Source organism: Vanderwaltozyma polyspora, genomic scaffold (genome assembly GCF_000150035.1).
Source record: "Vanderwaltozyma polyspora DSM 70294 KpolScaffold1064 genomic scaffold, whole genome shotgun sequence".
Lineage (NCBI taxonomy): Eukaryota > Fungi > Ascomycota > Saccharomycetes > Saccharomycetales > Saccharomycetaceae > Vanderwaltozyma > Vanderwaltozyma polyspora.
In genome coordinates, this window is record NW_001834650.1 from 31,159 (window position 1) to 52,550 (window position 21,392).

General features: G+C 35.7%; 13 protein-coding genes across 13 annotated transcripts; 9 read left to right on the forward strand and 4 right to left on the reverse strand.

The window, feature by feature from the left end:
• Positions 1 to 226: 226 nt before the first annotated feature.
• Positions 227 to 2,626, reverse strand: Kpol_1064p17 (uncharacterized protein; the record flags this gene model as incomplete). The annotated part of the gene is made up of 1 exon (XM_001644344.1): positions 227 to 2,626. One exon carries the CDS (start codon positions 2,624 to 2,626, stop codon positions 227 to 229), a length of 2,400 nt encoding a protein of 799 aa, XP_001644394.1.
• Positions 2,627 to 2,933: 307 nt separating this feature from the next.
• On the forward strand, positions 2,934 to 4,316 carry SPT14 (phosphatidylinositol N-acetylglucosaminyltransferase SPT14; the record flags this gene model as incomplete). The annotated part of the gene is made up of 1 exon (XM_001644345.1): positions 2,934 to 4,316. One exon carries the CDS (start codon positions 2,934 to 2,936, stop codon positions 4,314 to 4,316), a length of 1,383 nt encoding a protein of 460 aa, XP_001644395.1.
• A 378-nt stretch (positions 4,317 to 4,694) lies between these two features.
• Positions 4,695 to 5,204, forward strand: CDC31 (centrin; the record flags this gene model as incomplete). Its single annotated transcript, XM_001644346.1, has 1 exon — positions 4,695 to 5,204. The coding sequence occupies one exon, from the start codon at positions 4,695 to 4,697 to the stop codon at positions 5,202 to 5,204; it is 510 nt and encodes a 169-aa protein (XP_001644396.1).
• A 542-nt stretch (positions 5,205 to 5,746) lies between these two features.
• MRPL40 (mitochondrial 54S ribosomal protein uL24m MRPL40) lies at positions 5,747 to 6,637 on the forward strand (the record flags this gene model as incomplete). Its single annotated transcript, XM_001644347.1, has 1 exon — positions 5,747 to 6,637. One exon carries the CDS (start codon positions 5,747 to 5,749, stop codon positions 6,635 to 6,637), a length of 891 nt encoding a protein of 296 aa, XP_001644397.1.
• Positions 6,638 to 6,810: 173 nt separating this feature from the next.
• HNT3 (DNA 5'-adenosine monophosphate hydrolase) lies at positions 6,811 to 7,455 on the forward strand (the record flags this gene model as incomplete). The annotated part of the gene is made up of 1 exon (XM_001644348.1): positions 6,811 to 7,455. The coding sequence occupies one exon, from the start codon at positions 6,811 to 6,813 to the stop codon at positions 7,453 to 7,455; it is 645 nt and encodes a 214-aa protein (XP_001644398.1).
• A 110-nt stretch (positions 7,456 to 7,565) lies between these two features.
• RPT4 (proteasome regulatory particle base subunit RPT4) lies at positions 7,566 to 8,864 on the reverse strand (the record flags this gene model as incomplete). Its single annotated transcript, XM_001644349.1, has 1 exon — positions 7,566 to 8,864. One exon carries the CDS (start codon positions 8,862 to 8,864, stop codon positions 7,566 to 7,568), a length of 1,299 nt encoding a protein of 432 aa, XP_001644399.1.
• A 905-nt stretch (positions 8,865 to 9,769) lies between these two features.
• GCD1 (translation initiation factor eIF2B subunit gamma) lies at positions 9,770 to 11,299 on the forward strand (the record flags this gene model as incomplete). The annotated part of the gene is made up of 1 exon (XM_001644350.1): positions 9,770 to 11,299. One exon carries the CDS (start codon positions 9,770 to 9,772, stop codon positions 11,297 to 11,299), a length of 1,530 nt encoding a protein of 509 aa, XP_001644400.1.
• Positions 11,300 to 11,536: 237 nt separating this feature from the next.
• COX10 (protoheme IX farnesyltransferase) lies at positions 11,537 to 12,913 on the reverse strand (the record flags this gene model as incomplete). Its single annotated transcript, XM_001644351.1, has 1 exon — positions 11,537 to 12,913. One exon carries the CDS (start codon positions 12,911 to 12,913, stop codon positions 11,537 to 11,539), a length of 1,377 nt encoding a protein of 458 aa, XP_001644401.1.
• Positions 12,914 to 13,461: 548 nt separating this feature from the next.
• RPN8 (proteasome regulatory particle lid subunit RPN8) lies at positions 13,462 to 14,466 on the reverse strand (the record flags this gene model as incomplete). The annotated part of the gene is made up of 1 exon (XM_001644352.1): positions 13,462 to 14,466. One exon carries the CDS (start codon positions 14,464 to 14,466, stop codon positions 13,462 to 13,464), a length of 1,005 nt encoding a protein of 334 aa, XP_001644402.1.
• A 724-nt stretch (positions 14,467 to 15,190) lies between these two features.
• Positions 15,191 to 16,234, forward strand: GPN2 (GTPase GPN2; the record flags this gene model as incomplete). The annotated part of the gene is made up of 1 exon (XM_001644353.1): positions 15,191 to 16,234. The coding sequence occupies one exon, from the start codon at positions 15,191 to 15,193 to the stop codon at positions 16,232 to 16,234; it is 1,044 nt and encodes a 347-aa protein (XP_001644403.1).
• Positions 16,235 to 16,987: 753 nt separating this feature from the next.
• On the forward strand, positions 16,988 to 18,157 carry DSE3 (Dse3p; the record flags this gene model as incomplete). The annotated part of the gene is made up of 1 exon (XM_001644354.1): positions 16,988 to 18,157. One exon carries the CDS (start codon positions 16,988 to 16,990, stop codon positions 18,155 to 18,157), a length of 1,170 nt encoding a protein of 389 aa, XP_001644404.1.
• A 559-nt stretch (positions 18,158 to 18,716) lies between these two features.
• RBL2 (Rbl2p) lies at positions 18,717 to 19,037 on the forward strand (the record flags this gene model as incomplete). Its single annotated transcript, XM_001644355.1, has 1 exon — positions 18,717 to 19,037. One exon carries the CDS (start codon positions 18,717 to 18,719, stop codon positions 19,035 to 19,037), a length of 321 nt encoding a protein of 106 aa, XP_001644405.1.
• Positions 19,038 to 19,501: 464 nt separating this feature from the next.
• On the forward strand, positions 19,502 to 20,767 carry PNT1 (Pnt1p; the record flags this gene model as incomplete). The annotated part of the gene is made up of 1 exon (XM_001644356.1): positions 19,502 to 20,767. One exon carries the CDS (start codon positions 19,502 to 19,504, stop codon positions 20,765 to 20,767), a length of 1,266 nt encoding a protein of 421 aa, XP_001644406.1.
• Positions 20,768 to 21,392: the final 625 nt, after the last annotated feature.

The window sequence follows — 21,392 nt, forward strand, 5'->3', positions numbered from 1 at the left end:
GTAGTAACTGGGAGATAGAATTGCAGTAGGTTTATGAGTATCATGGGTATGTGATTCAGTTAATCGTAAAGATTCTTGGTTTCACTTGAATTTCTTTGGAAAGAACAGCTAAAAGTATGAGATAAAAAAAAAAAAAATAAAAAATACAGAATACCAACCTTGAATCGTCCAAATATTCTCTGAATCGAATATTGCTTTGAAGGGAGATGGGCTATAGTGTCGGTATTCACATGATAATGTTCTGTTCTGTATCCAAGAAAACTTCAGCTGATGATTTCAATGAATTGGCAATTATTTCTAATTGATGTTGTGCTTCGTTCCAATTTTCATCCTTCACTGCATCTCGTAATCCTGGGAACGTCCAAGTATCTTCGTTCACTTCTTCTGTTGACCAAAATGTGGGACCTAAAATAATGTTCTTGTAAAATGGTCGATTGTAAATACCTGCTGCATACGTTTGTGATGCGCCGATTTTAAATAATTTTTTATTCCAGTTGTAACGATGCAATGATAATATTGAGGGTTCGAAACCACTATTGTGTGCAACTACGATATTATTCCAACTATGTTTCCATGAAATCAAGTCGTTACCAACATATTTCCACCTCTTTAGGGATTCTCTTATTCCACTGAAATTCAATTGATCTTTATAATTGTCATCTAGTCTATTGATCGCATCGTTAAGGAAGTTATGGAAATCTAATATATCGAATGGAATCAATGGAATGTCAGCAATATTCAAACAACTTTGGAATGCATAAAGTATGATATCAGTTATTAGTTCTCTTTTACTAGCATCTGCTAGCAGATCTTTCAAATGGTCAAACGTATCCGCTGATGTTTCGGTAACTGGTAGACCTTGTAACATATCATTTGTCGATAAAACCGAAACTGGAATACCAGCAGAGTAAAATGGTGTCCAATCACCATATTGATGGACATTTGATACAGAAATATCAAAATTCGATTTCATATTTTCGTTTTTAAATAATGATCTCAACAATGGATGCGTTTGAACATCAATTTTCTTAGAGTCATCAGTTATACCTAACTGAGAAATATCAATAACAGAGTAAACATCTTCACGTAATTCAAAACGCCTGTGTTCTACAAACTCAGTTGCACCAGCATTGTTAAACTCAGTTCCTCCAAAAGAAATAAAGTAAATGGATCTTAGGGGGTGCCAGTCAAACTTATACTTTATCTGTTCAAACAACTGAGCTAATGTCAGTAATAGAACTGTACCAAAGTCAGGATAAATTGCACCTTTACCGATTGTATTTCTTGGTGCAGCAATAATAATAGATCTATCACCTTGTTCCCTACCTTGCAACTTTGCTACCACATTATGAACAGGGTGACGATTTCTTTCTGTGTTTTCTACTGACATAGACACTTTGATGCTACCTGGTTTACCGCTAAAATGACCGTCTTCGAATTCAACACCTTCTTTTGGAATTAACGAAAGTATTCCATTTGCTTGGTTATATGATAATGGTAGAGTTGGAATATGTGGCACAGCAAGTGAATCTTTAGGATCCAATGGTTTTACTACGGAGCCGACCCAGCCTGGAGTAAGAATATCACCAGGCCAATATTGAGGTAAAGCTACTGATTTCATTTTAACAACATCATTATTACCGTTATAAGAGTCAGATATAAAAATAATTCCTTTAGCATTATACTTTTGTGCAATTAGAATCTGCTGGCTCACCAATTTATCATAATGAATCAGTAATAAGAAATCTGACTCCAACATACCACTATCTTTCAACTTGTTCATCGAATCGAAAGTACACTTCCCCCCATAAATCAAATTAACATCGCTTAGGGAACCACTCCAAGAAAGTGGGTTCCAATTTTCTTCAGTCAATTCAATATTCTTTGTTTCACCATCTGAAGTGATAATTGACAAACTAGCAGATTCATAATAGTTTGCATAAGCAGGATATTCATTCTCAAAAACCGATTTCAAACCATTATTTGTGAAAGATTGACTGATGTATTGTCTTATAGCAGCGTCACCCTTTGTTCCCGACATGTGTGGCATACTACTGATATATTCCAGATCTCTCTCTAGTTTAGCCAAATCCACAGCAGCTCTAGCATACTCCATCAAAATGCTATGATCAGAAAATCCACCATTTATACCATAAGTCTTATCAGTAGGCAATAACCCACTTGAAACCACAATATAAGTAACGATAGACATGAATATAATATAAAAAAAACGTCTTAGGATCAAAGGATTCCCTATCTTGTTCAGCTGAAAATCCACTTTCTCAGATAACAAGTTCATAATAGACGTCATCGGATCAATAATATGCTCCTGTACAGGAATCACTACCCTTTCATTTATATTATTTCTAAACCTTCTAAATTTATCAGATAAGACCTCTGGAGTTGTTGACTCAGGTTCTTCAACTTGCATCTCTTCAATATCTCTCCCGAGGAAAAGATCATCAGGAACATCACCACCAATGTATCGAGGAGGTTCTATAGGCAACCCTTCATCAGCCTCACCTTCAACTCCAGTTTCAATACCGTTCCCTTCAACCTCATTACCATCTTCTATTGGTTCTTCATTAGGTAATCGATCATACCTTCTATCTCTTGGCAAACGCATCTCAAATTCCCTGAAAACACACTGACCAGCAATACCAGCAACGACAATAGATATATAACCTAACTGTAATGCTCGAGCTAACCTAAATCACAGATCCCTTGGGCCTTGATGAGCTTAAAATGGTGTTTCGAAACCTTATATAGTTTCTATTGATAACTCGGTTTTTATAAGCATTTTAAAGCTTCTAAAATTCGATAACTTAGATGATAATTACATATTAAAGGAAGGATGAATATGATTAGTGGATGAAAGCAGAGGGATTGGTGTTGCAATTGAAGCTAAAGTGAATGGCTTAAGTGGATTCAAGATGGGTTATAATATTGCTATGCTTTCTGATTTTTTTTATCCACAATTGGGTGGTGTAGAGTTTCATATCTACCATTTATCTCAGAAACTGATAAATTTAGGACATTCAGTTGTAGTGGTAACCCATGCATATGGTACCGATAGGATTGGTGTTAGGTATTTGACTAATGGGTTAAAAGTGTACTATGTTCCATATTTTGTTTTAACTCGAGAGACGACGTTTCCTAATGTGTTTGGTACTTTTCCATGGATACGAAATATTTTGATCAGAGAACAGATTGATATTGTCCATAGTCATGGTAGTGCATCTAGTTTCTCATTAGAAGGTATACTGCATGCTAACAGTTTAGGTTTGAGGACTGTTTTCACGGATCATTCACTTTATGGGTTTGGGAATATTACTTCTATTTGGGTTAATAAGTTGCTTACTTTTACTTTGACAAACACAGATAGAGTCATCTGTGTATCGAATACATGTAAGGATAACATGATCATGCGTACCAAGACTGATCCTAAACGGATGTACGTTATACCCAATGCTGTAGTGGCCAGTGATTTTACACCATTGGAAGATAATGATGACTGCATTGTTAGATCCAAAAAAAAGGGTATTACCATAGTTGTAATAAGTAGGCTATTTGCAAACAAGGGTTCAGATCTTCTGACACACACTATCCCAATCGTTTGTGAGAACCATACAGATGTAAACTTCATAATTGCCGGAGATGGGCCAAAATATGTGGATTTCCAACAAATGATCGAAACTTATAGATTACAAGATCGAGTACAATTGTTAGGGTCAGTGCCTCATGAAAAAGTAAGAGATGTAATGTGTCAAGGTGATATATATCTACATGCAAGTTTAACAGAGGCGTTTGGTACAGTTCTTGTGGAGGCAGCCTCTTGTGGCTTGCTGATTGTAACCACGGCAATAGGCGGGATACCTGAAGTGCTTCCTGAGGATCTCATCGTATATGCCGATGAGATATCTGTGTCCAGTCTTGTAGAAGCAACTAACAAGGGTATCAGTACCATTAGAAGCAATGATTTTGATAGAAGCTGGGTGCATCAGGAAGTAGCTAACATGTACGATTGGAGCAATGTTGCAGCGAGAACTGTGGAAGTTTATGATGGCATATTCGAAGAGGCATTGCCAGATGATAAGGACTGGTTGACAATGTTGAAGCGATTCAATAAGAGAGACGGTATCTGGGCGAAACACTTGTACATATTATGTGGGATCGTAGAATACCTAATAGTAATCTTTTTCGATTGGTGGTACCCTCGAGAGGATATTGAACCAGCAGTGAAATGGCCAACTACGAAACAACAACACCATCAGCTACATGGTCAAACCGGGATCCATTCGTACAACCATAAATAAAATAGAAGTATATAAAGGTTCATATTACAATGCATTCATTACATAGATCTTACGCGAGATAGGCATAAATTCGATTCACCAACATGGAACGTAACTTAATCGACATTAAAACCAATTCATAACAAACTAATCATCACAATCCCAATATCCCCCACCCAATTGAGTACATTGCAACTCCTTTTACATCCCAAACCTCAATTGCTTCTCTTGCTCATCTCGAGTTTACCATAGTTAAGGCCTTTTTTTGTATGTGAAATAAAACCGATTCGATTAAAACAAACACAACTTGCATTAAACTTGCAACTGAACTTGAAGATAAGTTTGAGAGAAAGCAATAGGATTGTGATTAGGAGTCCATCAGAGTGTGCTACAGTTGTGATGAGTGGTATTAGAAGAAGAAGTGTAGCCAAGGGTAATAATACTGGTGTTACCGGTCCAGTGCAGGATCAATTATTGGAAGAACAGAAACAAGAGATATATGAAGCGTTTTCTCTGTTTGATATGAACAGCGATGGGTATTTAGATTACCATGAATTGAAGGTTGCCATGCGTGCTTTGGGGTTTGATCTTCCCAAGAGAGAAATCCTTGAACTGATTGATCAGTACGATAGAGATGGGCGTCGACAAATGCAATACGATGATTTTTACCTGATCATGGGTCAAAAGATACTGAATAGAGATCCTCTGGATGAGATCAAGCGTGCGTTTAAGCTGTTTGACGACGATGGCACCGGCAAGATAAGTCTAAAGAATCTAAGACGTGTGGCTAAAGAGCTAGGTGAAAACCTCACCGATGAAGAATTAAGGGCAATGATCGATGAGTTTGATCTTGACGGCGACGGAGAAATTAATGAACAAGAGTTCATCGACATCTGCACAGAGAACTAGCCACCCTTCCTCTCTTCCACCCCCTCCTTAACCCATCATTCAACTGAATTATTTCCATCACTTCTAGAGCCTATATCTATATATCTATCTATATATGTATATGTATATCTATCTTCCTTGTAGTGTTTTATAACGTGTGTACTATTATAACTTCGAAAGTTTTGCAAATCTGGTGCTGGAAAACCCAAACGAAAGCAATCGGTAACAACTAAACCATCAACCAGCTACTAATCCCACCTATTGGATTGTTCTGATAGACCCAGTTGCCATTGCATTGGCCAGTTCCAAACAGCTTTATAGTTCCATCAATTCTAATACCTCCCCCATACATTATATCAATTACTGATCACGTGTTACATCACAATATACGTTGTGTAATTGAAAAAGTTCCAGATATCAAAAAGAATTTGAAGCCCATAAGAGATGAATATAAGAAGTGGAATATATTGAAGACAAGAAGGTTTATTTGAGCTTGATTTTGGGACCTTTGATGGACCATTGGAGTCATATAAGGTGTGTATCCGTATTGCTAGAGGTGAATAATGGAGGGAGCTTATTTGCATTTGACGAAAGTCAGGGCTAAACTGGCTAGGACTTTGGAAAACCAGCCAAGACGTTTGAGGCCAATGTATGAAAAATTTGGTAGAAAGACTACACCATTGTTTTTACAGAGTGAGAAGAGCCAGGTATTAGAGAGTGAAAGGTTCACGAAGCCAAGAGACTGGAAGTACTTGCCAGGTGACCGTGTTGTTCTTTTGAAGGGGTCTAAAGCTGGGAATATTTGTGTTATTAAGTCACTTCGTGAAGGTACGAATTCTTTTATCTTGGATGAGAATGGACCTACGAGAATGGTTGCTTTACCTAAGCCGTTCTGGACTGAGGGTCAGACTTCCCATATGATCCAGATGCCTTTGGATGTAGACCATAGTGAAATTAGGTTAGTTGCTGATATTGATGATCCTGCAAAGGACGGTTCTCTGAAAACTGTTGCAGTCAAGGATGTTGTCTTTGGTGGATCTTACTACGATGAGGATTACAAGAAGGTCATGCCTTATAGATATGTTAACGGTGATAGAAGTATGGTTATCCCATGGCCAAGACCGGCTCCTGTAGAGGAAGAGTGTGAGTTAGGTACAGATCCAGTGGTAGCTAGGGAACAGACATTCTGGGTGGACTCCATTGTTAAAAATCCAATTCCAAAAGAATCTTTGTTGACTATTCGTAACCCATATTCCAAACATAGAAGAGGCACTTTGACTGCTAAGGAAATTGCTCACTTGATGGCTCCAAAGATGCCATTGACTGAAACTAAGAAGGCTTACTTAGCTGAAAGGAAGAAGTTGGCTAAGGTCAGAGCTGAAAGACCTGTGTTGTCAGATGAGGAAAAGGATAAGATTGGTGCCAAGATCTTTGAGAAGTTCGTCAACCAATGATGTCTAGCAAATTAAACAAAATAAAGAACATAAACAAAATATTCATATGTTATATAATTTCATAATTTTTCATGTACATATTTAACGAATTCATATTGAACTGTTAACTAACCAGTGGATAGATGAACTTGGTGAATATATAAGCCAAGAATATACCACACAACATTAAGCTAATGTGGAAACGAGCTTTGGCACCATACATCAAAGATCCAATTCAATATTCAAAAGACGAAGTAGTCTTTTTTGATGAGAAGGTAGTAATTATCACAGATAAATTTGCCAAATCTGAATACCATCTGTTGGTTCTTCCTAGAAACCCATTCCTTACAAAAGAACACCCAACAATAGCATTGCAGGAATCAGTAAAGGATAAATTAGACAAATACATCGCTATTGCACAGGATCATATCTATAAGTCTTATTCAGATAAGTATTCACTGTTGGTAGGGTCAAAATGGTTTAAGGATGACGAAGAATATCGAAATAAAGAGAAGTTCATAACTGAATTTATTAATGTTGGGGTACACAGTGTCCCATCAATGTCAAACTTGCATATCCACGTTATAACAAAGGATTTCCATTCTTCTAAAATGAAACATAAGAAGCATTACAACTCATTTAATACAGAATTTTTTGTTAACTGGGACAAGTTACCTTTAAAAGAAATTCCTGATGCTAGTTACATGGAGAAAGAAGTGATAGCAAAATCTGATTTGATTTGTTCTTATTGTAGCAAGAATTTCAAGAACAAATTCAGTCTATTAAAGCAACATTTAGATGAGGAGTTCAACACGCATTTTAAATCATTGAATGATTAGTTTTTGTTTATGCACTAGAAATAAGTATTGATATTACAAGTATGAATTATTGTAAATATTTATGTAAATATATGTTTCCATTATTATTATTATATATATATGATATTTCATTATAACTTTTTGTATTCCAATGAACCTTCTAATTTTTTTACTTCCGCTACTTTTCTGACAGCCTTCATTAAATCTTCAGGAATAATATGATCACGATCGTCTCTGATAGCGAAAAAGCCGGCTTCTGTAATACAGTTACGGATATCTGCACCATTGAAACCATCACTCATTTTGACGGCGGCTTCGAAATCGAACTCACCAGCCTTTTTAACATGAGCGGTATGAATCTTGAAAATTTCTAATCTACCTGCTTCATTAGGTAGTGGGATTTCGATTTTTCTATCTAATCTACCAGGTCTTAATAAAGCAGGATCTAAAGTATCTGGTCTGTTTGTAGCCATAATAATTTTTGTTTGACCTAGGTTATCGAAACCATCCATTTGAGTCAACAATTCCATTAAAGTACGTTGGATTTCACGATCGGCTGAGGTACCTTCGCTGAATCTACGACCACCGATAGCATCAACTTCATCCATGAAGATGATACAAGGTTCGTGTTCCTTTGCGTATGCGAACATTTCTCTGATGATACGAGCAGATTCACCGATATATTTATCGACTATACCTGAAGCAGGAGAAAAGATGAAGTTGGCACCAATAGTTGCTGCTACAGCTTTGGCTAATAAAGTCTTACCGGTACCTGGGGGACCGTACAATAGAACACCCTTTGGAGGTTTGATACCTACTCTTTGGAAAATTTCTGGATTTTTCAAAGGCAATTCAATGACCTCTCTTAGTTCTCTAATCTGTTCAGTCAAACCACCGATACCGTCGAATGATATCTCACCTTGTTCGAAACTAGTCATGTTATAAACCAGAGGATCTGTTTCACGAGGTAATATTCTCATAATTGTCAGTGTAGTAATATCTAAGGTGACTCTGACACCTTTTTTCAATTTGGAACGATCTACAGAGTTCCTTACACCCACGATATAACGAGGACCTGAAGATGCTTTTACGATATATTTTTCTTCTGATAATTCCTTCATTACTTCACCGATTAGTTGCCCAATACTTTGCAAAGCCTTAATATCGTCTTCGGTTTTATCATACAGTTTTTCCATATCTTTGATGTTCTGGCGACGTTGTTTCAATTGGTCTTCGTAACGTCTGTGTTCCACTAATTTCTTCTTGAAGTCCCCCAATGCCTTATTATGAGCCTCTACTACTGGATCAACCATTTCAATGTCTTGTTGTACTTCTTCTGTGACCACCTCTTCGACGGCATTTTCAGCGCCATTGGCAGCGGCTTCCTCACCTTCGAAGGCAGCCATTAAAGGGTCCTGTTCGTCGCTCATCTCTTACAAACTTGTATATGACAGATAGTAATACCCTTTAGATTCTTATAATCTAATATTTTTCAACACCTAAAAAAAAGATAACCTCTCTATTATTGGCAAATCGTGGCCCAAAATCTCAAATTTTTCGGACTCAAAACACAAACAACCCACAACAAACCACTCCAATACAGCAATTGCCACTATAAGTTAGTCTCTTGACCTCTCTTTTACCTTCTTAAACCTGACGGTGGCAAATTAAAAACCTCATGGTCCTTTAAATATCCAAACTTTTTATACTTTTGAACTTTTCAGTGGTGTGTCGTTATACACGGAGATATCCGGGTAACAGGTGGACACTACTAATTCACATACAACTATACATATATACAGACATAGACATACATATACACATAGTATTGGCACCATGATTGGAAACCGTTCCCAACCATAACTTTTCTCGAGTATAACTGCCCCCCTCTCAATGTGCAATGACACTTCCTGATGCACTTTACAGTTACTGACACTCTGACTTTTGCTCTTGATTTGGGAAGCAGATAACACACACATACACACCTCTTTCATCAGAAAACTATTTAAATACATATACATGACACTGCATACACCTGTTCCAAATATATACCCCCCCCTGGCTGACCCTGTGACCCTCTGGTGTCTCATCATCCTGTCATCTTGGTCACTTAGGCTTCAGCTCATCTCATCGCATCTCTTTTGGCCCATACTGAAAAATTTAAAGCTACATAATTAAAAAGTGAAAAATTTTTGTATGGTTCAAGTACTAAAGAAGTGTTAATAACAAGGTCAAGTGAAGGTCTTTGAAGGTTTCAAGGTGGCCAATTGTGTATTTACTAGTTGTTGGTTTGATCTGAGTTTGTTTTCGTTTCAAGTTTGGCGGATTTTTAGTGATGAAATTGCAAGCTTTTATATTTTGTGGGTCTGGTGGGAAACTATCGCCATTTGTTCAACCACAGGTCCACCATGGTGTCAGCAATGGGCTGCCAAAGGCTCTTTTGCCTGTTGGTAATAGGGCTATGTTGGAATATGTGTTGGATTGGTGTGACCAGGCTGCTTTTACAGAGATTCATGTGGTTGCTTGGCATGAAGAGATTGAACAGATACAAGAGGGATTATTACCTTATTTAAACTTGAGAAGCGAACAGTTCGAGTTGGTTGCGAAATCTCTGACTCAGTCGTACCACAGTCATCATTTGCATAAACCTAAGCAGATTAACTTCATCGCTTCTAAGTGTAACACCACTGGGGAATCATTTCAAAAAGAGTTATTGGAAAAAATCACTGGCGATTTCGTTCTATTACCTTGTGATTTCATTACAGATATACCTCCACAGATTTTGATAGATCAATTCAGCAATAGAGACGATGATAACGTAGCTATGACCGTCTATTACAAGAACTCGATGGAAAACATCGACAAGAAACAAATGGGCAAACAGTTTTTCACTATTTATTCTGAGAATTCTGAAACTGATAAACAACCTGTTCTTTTGGACGTGTACGCCAAGGACGATGTGGCTAAAACAAAATACTTACAAATCAGAAACCATATGCTTTGGAGATATCCAAACGCAACCGTATCAACCAAATTATTAAATTCATTTATTTACTTTTGTACTTACGATTTGGTTAAACTATTATCAGTCGATGATTCAAACGATAAAAACAACAATGGTGACAGCACAAACGAGGACGAAACTAACGATGTCCAACCTATAGATTTAACAGAGATCAAACCTAGATACTTTAAAAAGGATTCGAAGTTAATCAAAGATCAGATCAATTGCAAAAGATCACTAGCCAAAATATTCAGAGATCTTGGAAGACGTTCATGGCAACATTCTGAAGAAAGGGAAACCCTGGGTATCTTTATTTTGCCTGATGTTTCCAGCTTCATTAGAGGTAACAATTTGAATTCTTACATGGAATCAAACAGATATATATTAAAGATAAAAGCTCAAAGTGCTACTAAACATGGCCAAACCAATGCTTCTTCATCTGCTATTGGTGTCGATTCCGTCGTTGGCCAACGTTGTACAATTATGGAAAAAAGTAATATCAAGATGTCTGCTATTGGGCAAGGTTGTAAAATCGGCAAACGTTGTCGTATTGCAGGTTCCATCTTGTTGCCTAATGTTGAAGTTGAAGATGATGTCATATTGGAAAATGTAATCATAGGACCACACGCAAAGATTGAAAAGAAGAGTAAATTGACAAACTGTTACGTTGAAGGTTACTACGTCGTCGAACAAAGAAGTACATTAAAGGGTGAAACCTTGACTAAGACACACATTGATTCTGAAGATGAAGTAAGTAGCAATGTTGCATACAGTAGTTCTGGAGAAGAAGATTCTGAAGAATACTCTGACAATTATTATGATGATGAAGAATTTGAAGATGATGGTCTTTTCGAACGTTAATGATATGTATATTTGTGTATGTATTCTCTGATATAGATTAATTAAAAAATACAATTAAGCTCATGGTTATTAACTACATGTCATCTATTCTATTAGCGGATGTTTATATTTACATTTATATATAATTTAATGACTGTTACTAAGTTAATTTATTAAGAATTTATATGATAGTATTGGTTTATTTTTCCTTTTTTAAACCAAATGAATAAAATAAATATATTTATTTACATGATATGATTAAGTCGCTTTTAGTTTTTGATTCGTAGACTCCTCATTACCAAAGAATGAATCCCAACGACCCTTTTTGTGAAGAATAGCTAATATCAATACAGCAGGTAAGTGGAATATACTTACCCAAAAAGTTTTTCTAGCGTAAACATTTGCCAGTGCAATACCTTTATTGAACTTTGTCTTATCACCAAATATCTCTTTAGAATAGTTAGACCTCTGTTGTAAATAAAATTTAAAAGCCCAAAATGACATCCAAGCATTGAATATACCTGAGTCAACTTGATAATACCAATCTGTGACGTTAAAATATGATAATCCAAAACACAATGGGAACATTAAAAGGGAGTATCGTAGAGAAACACGAGCGTTTAATAATGGATTTTTCCAAGCAGTCATAATATAACCAGCATTTTTATATTCATTTTTAATGTTATGACTCAATGTATTAAAGTGAGGGAATTGCCAAGCGTATAGCAAACCTGCTAGACACCACGAACCCGGGTGTGTAAGTGGACTAGCCGCAGCCCATCCCATTAATGGAGGAATTGCTCCCACTAAGGCGCCTACCCATGTATTGATAATGTGTTTCCTCTTCAACGAAGTATAAATCCATGAATATAATGCTATATTACTTGCACCTAAAATAGCCACTGTTGGGTTGACACCAATGTTTAATATACTAACACCCGCAATCCCCAATGCTGTTGCAAACTTAAATGATTGAATTGGTGTAACGACACCGCTAACGACAGGTCTAGCTTGCGTTCTCACCATCTGCCTGTCGAAATCAGGTTCTCTCCCCATATTTATGGCATTTGCAGCACCTGAACATAGTGAAGTACCAATAGTCAAACACATTAATTCACTAATTGATGCAGAATATGGAGAAAGCGCATAAGAACAAATTGCACTCAGCATGACCAACATGGTCAACCTAGGTTTAGTCAATTGTAAATATGGTTGGATAATGTTCTTTTTTATATCTTTTAAATTGTTATTACTACTCTTACTTTGTTCCAACCTTTTAATTCTTCTATCTAATTTTGTCTTTGGATCAACCAACTTGACATCAAAGGGCACAGCCGTCATTTGAGCCTTGGAATCATCATCTGTAACATCAGTAGTACATCTTAACGCCTTTCTAGCCTTGTTCATTATCTGACTATCTTGATCTGTAACATTGTTCGACACCAAATTTGGTGTGAACTCGATGGGAGCAGTATTCAACCTCTGACTATTCACACAAGTTTTAGCCTTCAACCCACGAGAACAATGTACATTAATTGCGACCTTGGAAGTACAACTTAACACTCTAGAGGCAGACATACCAAACTTCCCTACTATTAAACGTTGCTGCTGCAATGAAATATTGTTGCAAAACATAGTGGAATATCAAAAAATTTTACCGTAGTAGTCTTACAATACTTTGGGAAGGAGATGAGGAAGTGGAAAGGGACTAAAGTCCTAGGAAAATACAAACCGGCACACACACTGGAATACACAATTTTTCTACCCAACCTGATATAAGATCCTTCTCTCTTACACTTCAAAGAACCGTCTGACTTTATATTTCTTATATGCTGATTTTAAAGTTGCTCAATATTTTAAAGCTCTGCTGAGGTGACCGAAAATATTCAACTTGGATGGTGAAACTGTAACGATTGATGGGATGGTCAATGTTGTAATTGGGATTTGAAATGTATTACAAGTTCATGATATCTATTAATGACAAAACTATATAATTACTTATATAAATGTAGGTGTATATATAAATATAAATATAAATAAAGTGTGAATTAGCAGTATACTTATGCATAAGAATGCGAAAGGACCCACGGATATTAATTGAAATTCTTTATGATTGCATTTATATTATTTAGTTTTTAGATTGAATTTTAACTTTGCTTTTTGGAAATAGTGGTTGATTTCAGTTATTTGCTTGATTCTTTTGATTCTGATTTGGATGAGTTGTTTTTAGTTTCGATATCATTTGATTTTTCATGTTGTTCTTTATCCTTTTCAGATTTTTCTTGTAATTTTTTGTTCTGTATCTTATTTTCGATCAAGTCATCGAATGCAATTATTGCTCTTACAAGGTTACTAATATATATGACCATCAATTCGTCGTTTGTCTTTACTGTTAGGGCTTTTTGCAGGTTATTGGATGATTTGATGATTTCCTTGTTGTTCAAGTTCATTTCATCTTCATCGGGGGCTCCTAAATTTGGTAATAGATTGAATACATCTTGGAGTTTACCTAGGATTGCATGGTTTGCAGGTAATTCTCCATTGATGACTCTCGTTAGGTAAGAGACTATGTCTTTTAGCTTTCTTTGCAGACCTTTTAAAGACTTTAATTGGTTTGTCAATCTAATTGACAGTCCACCGGCGGCTTGGTCACGATCGTCTCTTAATAAGTGTTCAACACCTATTTCTTCAGCTTCTTCGGCCTCAATTGAACACGGTAAATGTAAGAAAGTCTTTTCTGTAGAGGTACCGTCGTCCTTAACTTGTTCGACGGCCATGTATGCATTTGTTGGAAGACCGACACCTTCTTGCTTGACATCTACAATCAATAGCAGAGGATTACCCATTGTATATTTTTTGAAAACTTCATTGATCTTTAAATCTGATGCTTTCAATTTAGGACCACTGTGGTACCATCCGATTAATTTCTCTTTTGCATTAATTTTCTTACACATTTCATTCATGTTTTCGATATAATTGTGGTCTAAAAACCACACATCTGGGTTCTTTTCGTCTTCTTCGAATGGCAAGGCAAACGAAGATGTGACTCTAATGGTATTGGTAGATGAATCACCCAATATGACACCTAAACATCTCTTGTTGGCAGGAGTATTTGTACGGTTGTAGTGGTCCAAAACGGAAAGAAGAACCAAAGGAGCGACTGTTATATTTTCATGAGCCAAAGACATTTTGATCAATGTAGTGTTTTTTATAATATATTATTTTATTATTTTGGTGCTAATGCTGGTGCTGGTTCTGGTGCAATCAGTCAATATCTCTTCTAAATGAAAATTAAAAAAATTCAACAACAGTTATTTAACAAATCTATAGTTCAGATTACTAACGAGATAATGGTCTGTTTCCAATTGGTATCTCTCTAGATGTGTCTAATCTTTTAACAGTTTTGCCACCCTTTCTTAGCTTAAATATCCTGTATATCTTAAATTGAAGCAAAACCTTTTTATATCTTTTTGGTGAAAATTAGAGGAAAACTGGGAAAACCCGGGTAAATGTGATCACGTGATATATTCGTCGTTTCTTTTTATAATTAGTCACATGATCAGTCTGATCATATGTGTTTCACGTGATGCACTTTACCCGGATTTGTATTCTGGTTGGTTCCGAAACGCACACTGAGAGATACGATGTGATGCGATGCGATGAGCTTTCATGATATTATTCAGCATCTTCATCAACCTATCTTACTAACTATTGTTGATTATACTAGATTAAAAAAAAAGGTTTGAACATAAGGTATATACACTTGAATTTTAATCTTCAACTTTTAATTGTGGGGCTTGGTTTGAGTTCATTCCATTTCATTGCAGACTAGCACTCATCTCGAAACCAGTCGCATAAGCATTTAAGCTTCAATCTCGACCATATTTTTTTTTTGCTAGCTTAACTTAGAAGATGCCATTTGGTCAAATTGTTATTGGTCCTCCAGGGTCTGGGAAATCAACCTATTGCAATGGTTGCTCACAATTCTTCAATGCTATTGGTAGACATTCACAGGTCATCAACATGGACCCTGCTAATGATAGGCTGAGTTATCCTTGTTCCGTCGATATTCGTGATTTCGTAACTATAGAGGAAATCATGCAAGAACAGCAACTAGGTCCTAACGGTGGTTTGATGTACGCTGTCGAGTCACTGCAAGAGTCCATTGATCTGTTTATCTTGCAAATTAAAGGTTTGGTGGAACAGGAGAAGGCCTATTTGATATTCGATTGTCCTGGTCAGGTCGAATTGTTCACCCATCATTCTTCTCTGTTTAATATTTTTAAAAAATTGGAAAAAGAGCTGGATATGAGATTTTGCGTTGTCAATTTGATAGATTCATACTATATCACTTCTCCTTCTCAATACGTTTCGGTGCTGTTGTTAGCTTTACGTTCAATGCTGATGATGGATCTACCTCAGGTCAATGTGTTGTCAAAGATAGATTTAGTTAAATCATACGGTGAATTGCCATTTAGGTTGGATTACTATACAGAGGTCCAGGAACTAGAATTCTTAGAACCGTTTATTGAAAAGGAATCTTCAAGTGCTTTGGGCAAGAGGTACAACAAGCTTACTGGCGCAATCAGTGAGCTGGTTTCTGATTTTAACTTGGTTTCTTTCGAAGTTTTGGCTATCGATGATAAACAAAGTATGATTCATTTGCAAAGTGTTGTTGATAAAGCAAACGGTTATATATTCGGTTCATCAGAAGTGGGCGGTGACACCGTGTGGGCAGAGGCTTCAAGGATAGGTGTCGCAATGCAAAATTATGATATTCAGGAAAGATGGATAGATAATAAAGAACAATACGATAAAGAAGCTATAGAAGCTCATAAGAGATTACTACAAGAACAAGATATGCAAGACAAAGAAGTAGATGTTGACAATGACGATGAATGGGAATCTGCTCTACGCGAATGGGAGGAAAAGCAAGGCATGGATTATGTCAGATAAACATATTCCGACTATAGAACAAATCTACCGTAATTCTATCTTCTTATTCCATCTTTGTCACACCAGTTATTTTCATTATTCTTTATGATGATGTTTATAAATGTTGTTTGTTTACATACTGATTACGCACTGGTTTTAAATCGAAAAGAGGGGGATAGTGTTCTTGTGCTGCCAAGAACATCATATAGTCGATAGTTTCAAGTTCGATTCGTCATCTAAACCTTTGTTTGTTTCTGGTATTGTTATTACTTGGTTTCCATGTATATATATGCACTTTTTCTTTTCTAGCGCGCGGTGCACGGGCGATGAGATGGAAAAAAACCCAGCATTTAATGCTATAACAGCCAGCCATGTCATTAATGGATACAAAAGAATGGGTCATCTTTAAGATCTGGTTAGAAAGCAAGTACTGATGTACTTATGGGGTGACGCTGGATGGTTTTAATCGATCTTCAGGTTATACAGTAGCAGATTTAGTGAAACTGAAAACGAACCTGTTCTTTTCCCAAAATGCCAAAGGTGTCCATTCCAACAGGAACGACAAATGACAAAAAGTTTTGTATATAAGAAAATTGATGGCCAAGATTGAGTCTTTCTTTCTTTTAACTCCCTAACAACTAATTGAGTTGAAAATATACCCATCTCACTGGCAGTATATAGCAGTAATAGTATAGATATAAAAGATTTTATAAACCTAAAGGACATAGAATTGATTTCTCAAAAGTATTCATTAATCATAGATATTTGGAAAGGATGCCAAGAAAGTTTTTAGGGGAAAGAATTAGTAGTGAAACAGATGCCCTAAGGCCAGCATCTTTGACCGTTACTTCAGCAGATTTGTTAAGGTTGCCTTCATTGCCAGATGATTTATCCCATACTGACGATGGAAATACTTTTATTGAACCAATTAAGGGAAAAAGAAAGTTATCCTCAAAATTTGGTGGAACGATCAAATTAAAGCAAAGATTATCCTCAGTCCCAGAGTTATTCCTCCGTGAAAGTAAAAGAAAGAGAAATATGCAAAGAACTAAGGGTTCTGGAAGAATTCCAACTTTTAGAAAGCATAGCAAAAGAGTTAGTATGATCGAAGAAGAAACAAAATCTATGACATCTAAAGATGATCATTCTCTACACAACGGCAAACCAATTCAAGCACAGGATAAAAATGAAGATTCTAAAGTATATGACTTAGTATTTGTATCAAAACCCTTAGTGATGCCTGTCCAATTACCACCATTGCCTATGCAATTGGTTCAACCACCAAACCCAGTATACAAGAATATGGAGGCAGTGGAATCGCATAGTGATGTTATTTTGGATGAAATTATAGCAGCATACATCGATGGTAACAACAAGGAAAGCGCAGAAGAGTTAAAGAAGGGTATAGATTATGTGTTGAACCAAATGTCAGATAAATCTCAACTAAAGAGATCCAAAAACGTTAATGTAAACCATCCAAAGATTGTAGGAGAAATGTTTGGCTCTGCTTTAATGGAAACACCGTCATTAGAACCAACTGTCACCAACGACCATTTGGACAACGTACTATCAAGTCCTGAATATACCGCTACCAGTAGTGGAGATCAATGGAGTACAGGTGACGAGTTTTCTGACATCAATAGTATTGGACAAAGTATCTGTTTTGAAGAGCCAATGGCAAAAACACCATGTAGTGAGGACACTGATTTTTATTCCGATTTAGAAGATGAAGCAATTACACCAGTGATTGAACAAAAACACACATTTAGAAATATTTCAAACAAAAGTGGAATCGATCTTGAAGTTATCACTTCAGATATGAGAAATATCACGCTAAATGCAGATGAAATATCAGCCAAGAATACAATTTCAACAGTTCAATTATTTAAATGCGAAATACCTCCACCACGTATACTATGCAATGATGTATATGACAGTGAATGAAATATCGAAGGGACTCTAGTCCCCCTCCCCAAATAAACTACAAATTTATCTGGATATATTCCCAATTTACATAATTATTCAAAGCATGAAGGAGTCGATTGTTGTATTGTAATTTATAATACAAATAATCTCGTCTCTGTAATAATATCATCGTCATCATTGGCAGCATCCTGGAGGTGCGGTTCAATTTCAAAGTTAAGTTGGATTTTAGATTTAAGAATTTATATAGAAATATAATTATAATAATGAAATTTAGCTAATCAATCGTAATAAGCAATAACCTCTAACCAACGTTGAACTATTGCTGTATTGGCAGGTCCTGTCAGTTGTATGTTACTGGCATGTATGGCTTTCTAAGAAATATTATCATTATGAACGTTGTATAAGCATGTTGTAAGCATTAATTAATCAATAAAGTCATAATCCACTACTATGGAAGTGGATTAATCATACATACATACACTTGGGATTAAAGAAAGGTACATTCGAATGGTATTGGGATGTGGTTATAGTTTTAAACAATGGTACAACAGTCTAGGTTAGGATTATTGGGTAAAAGATGGCACCAACACAATTAGAGATCAAAGTTAAGGCTTTGCAGCGATTAGTTAAAGAAGAGGGCTTTTACCAGCAAGAGTTGAAAGATCAAACAGATTATGTTGAAAAACTAAGGAAAGACTCTTCAGTTGATCCATACGATTTGAAGAAGCAAATTGAAGTGCAACAAGATACTGAAAGGTTGCTTCCTACACTTTACAAGAAGATAGGTGAGTTTAAAGAGAATCTAGAAGAATACTTAAAGACTTATCAAGGCAACGAATCACTAGATGATGCAAACAAGATCATCGAAGAAGCTGACAACCTAATTGCTTCTCAATGATTAAATAATCTGAGTATATATCACAACAAATTACATAACATATAATAATGCTTAATAAAATTCGATTTTTAGCTTTAAAATTACGATTAGTTCTAACTCAGCTAGATTTGAAAGGCTAAAATTAATTCCATTCCCAATTTTTTGGAGATCTTATGTGAGAAAAGAACCTTAATCAACTCAAATGAGAGAGTTTACTCTAAACTGCAACCATCAATTATAATTATGAGTATATTAACTTATCTCTATATGAGATTTTATGTTTACTGTCTTTTGATCTCTTAAGAAATGCCCAATACTAAATGTCTATGCGCATTGAAATTTTTCAGTTTAAACCAACGTTGAATATTAAAGAGATGACCTGACAATTACTTATGGCATGATATAATGCTAGTACTGGTTACATATAGAGACCTGTATATACATTCAAAGAATCACTACTTGGGTTATAGATCGTTTTCCTGGAGATGCTTCTCTGCCGTCAATCGCTGCCTGGCCTTCGATTATATTCCACTGTTAAACCAACTCAATTGATATCGTTTGCTTCTTCTGATGCTTTTAAAAAGTCACTAAATGATAATAAAGCTTTGAAAAGGTTAGGTTCTGCATACATGCAGAGCAAGCTGACGATTGTTGATGGCTATTCTGATAATGTCGAAATATCAGCAGAGTTGAATTCTCTGCGTACTCTACCTAGATCGGTTTTGCCAAAAGATGAAATATTTCATAAAGTCAGCAATGATCCTTCTGTGCCAAATTGGAGAAAACCTATTACCAAATGGTTTAAACTAGGTGTCTACATTATTAAATACTATAAGAAAGGTGTTCAGGCTATATACACAGTTCATAAGGAAACTAGCAAATTACGCCATAAGGTCGATAAAACATCAAATGTCCCATTAGCAACTGATTTATACAAATACATAGAATTGAGTGAGATTGAATCTCAAAAGAATAAAGAAAGCTCTATAGCATCATGCCCTATCTCCAGGAAGCAATTTGTCGAATATCATCGTCGTCAAGAGTTTTGGAAACTACCTTCATTTATACTCTTAGCATTAATTTTCGAAGAATTTACTGCTGTAATCTGTTATTTCTTTCCAAAAATGGTGCCATTTAATTGTTTAATCCCTGGTGGATATCAAAAGTTATCAAAACAAAACGCTAGGGATATGACAATTTCAAATTCCAATGAATTCAAATATCAATCTCCATATACAATTTCCAAGACTGTCTTATACGAATTTCTAAAGGGTAGAGTGGCTGAATCATATATTTCCAAATCAAAAATCGCCCTCTCTAAATTGAGCAATAACAGAAAAATCCCATCTGAAGCGTTGACGTACATATACCAACATATGTTTGTTGATGATTGGTTATTGCTGAATCATATTTTCCAAAACACTGAAACTAAGATAAGTTTTGAAGAATTAGTTAATGCCATAATGGAGAGAAAACTATATACACCGGAAGAAGACTTGAATCAAATGGTCAACACTGAGATAGGAAGAAAAGTTTTGACCTGGAGATTGTTAATATATTGGTCTTATAGATTTGAGGGATGTGTGTCTGTAATTCCAGGAAAAATGGAAGAGGGACAATTATTTTCCCAAAAGTGGGGCATTAATAACGTTTCAATAATCAATCACCCTGGCACAATCAATAATTCTTTGGTTACTGAAAAAGATATCCCAAATATCGAATGTCATTTGCCAAAAACTACCGAAATTTAAGCAAGTTCTCATCATTTAAGATGACGCTTAGAATTGATAGATATATATTCATGTAAATATTAAAAAAGTAATAAAGATTAATATTATAAATAATTATTATCAAATTATTAAATTATTATATTATGATATTATGAAATTATGAAATTATGAAATTATGAAAATGGCTTTTGTTTGCATCGCTGCAAGAACTTTATAAATTTAGGTATCCTTTTCAATATTTAAATCCTGTATGATATCTTTTGATAACTTTTGTCCTAAAATCATATGAAGATGTCCATGACCTCTACATATTCTCTATGTGAATCAATTGTACAAAATGAATTTGGCTTAACATTTCTCATTAAAAACTCATCCAACTGGCTCTCTTTCAGATCATTTTAACATCCCAAAAAATGGTCTGATGCCGGAGAATAAACCTTCAACGGAAGACCTTTTCTTTTTTCCTGACTTGAACTCCACGAGTTAAATTTAATGCCCAAAAGGTTCCCTTTCAAACAACTCCCAAAAATGCCAAATTAGGAATCCTCGGGAGTTCTTTCTTAAGGGTTATAAAAATTTCACAAAAATTATGTTTACCGTTAAAAAACACCTCCTATATGGGAAGAATCCCCGGGAAATACTCTTT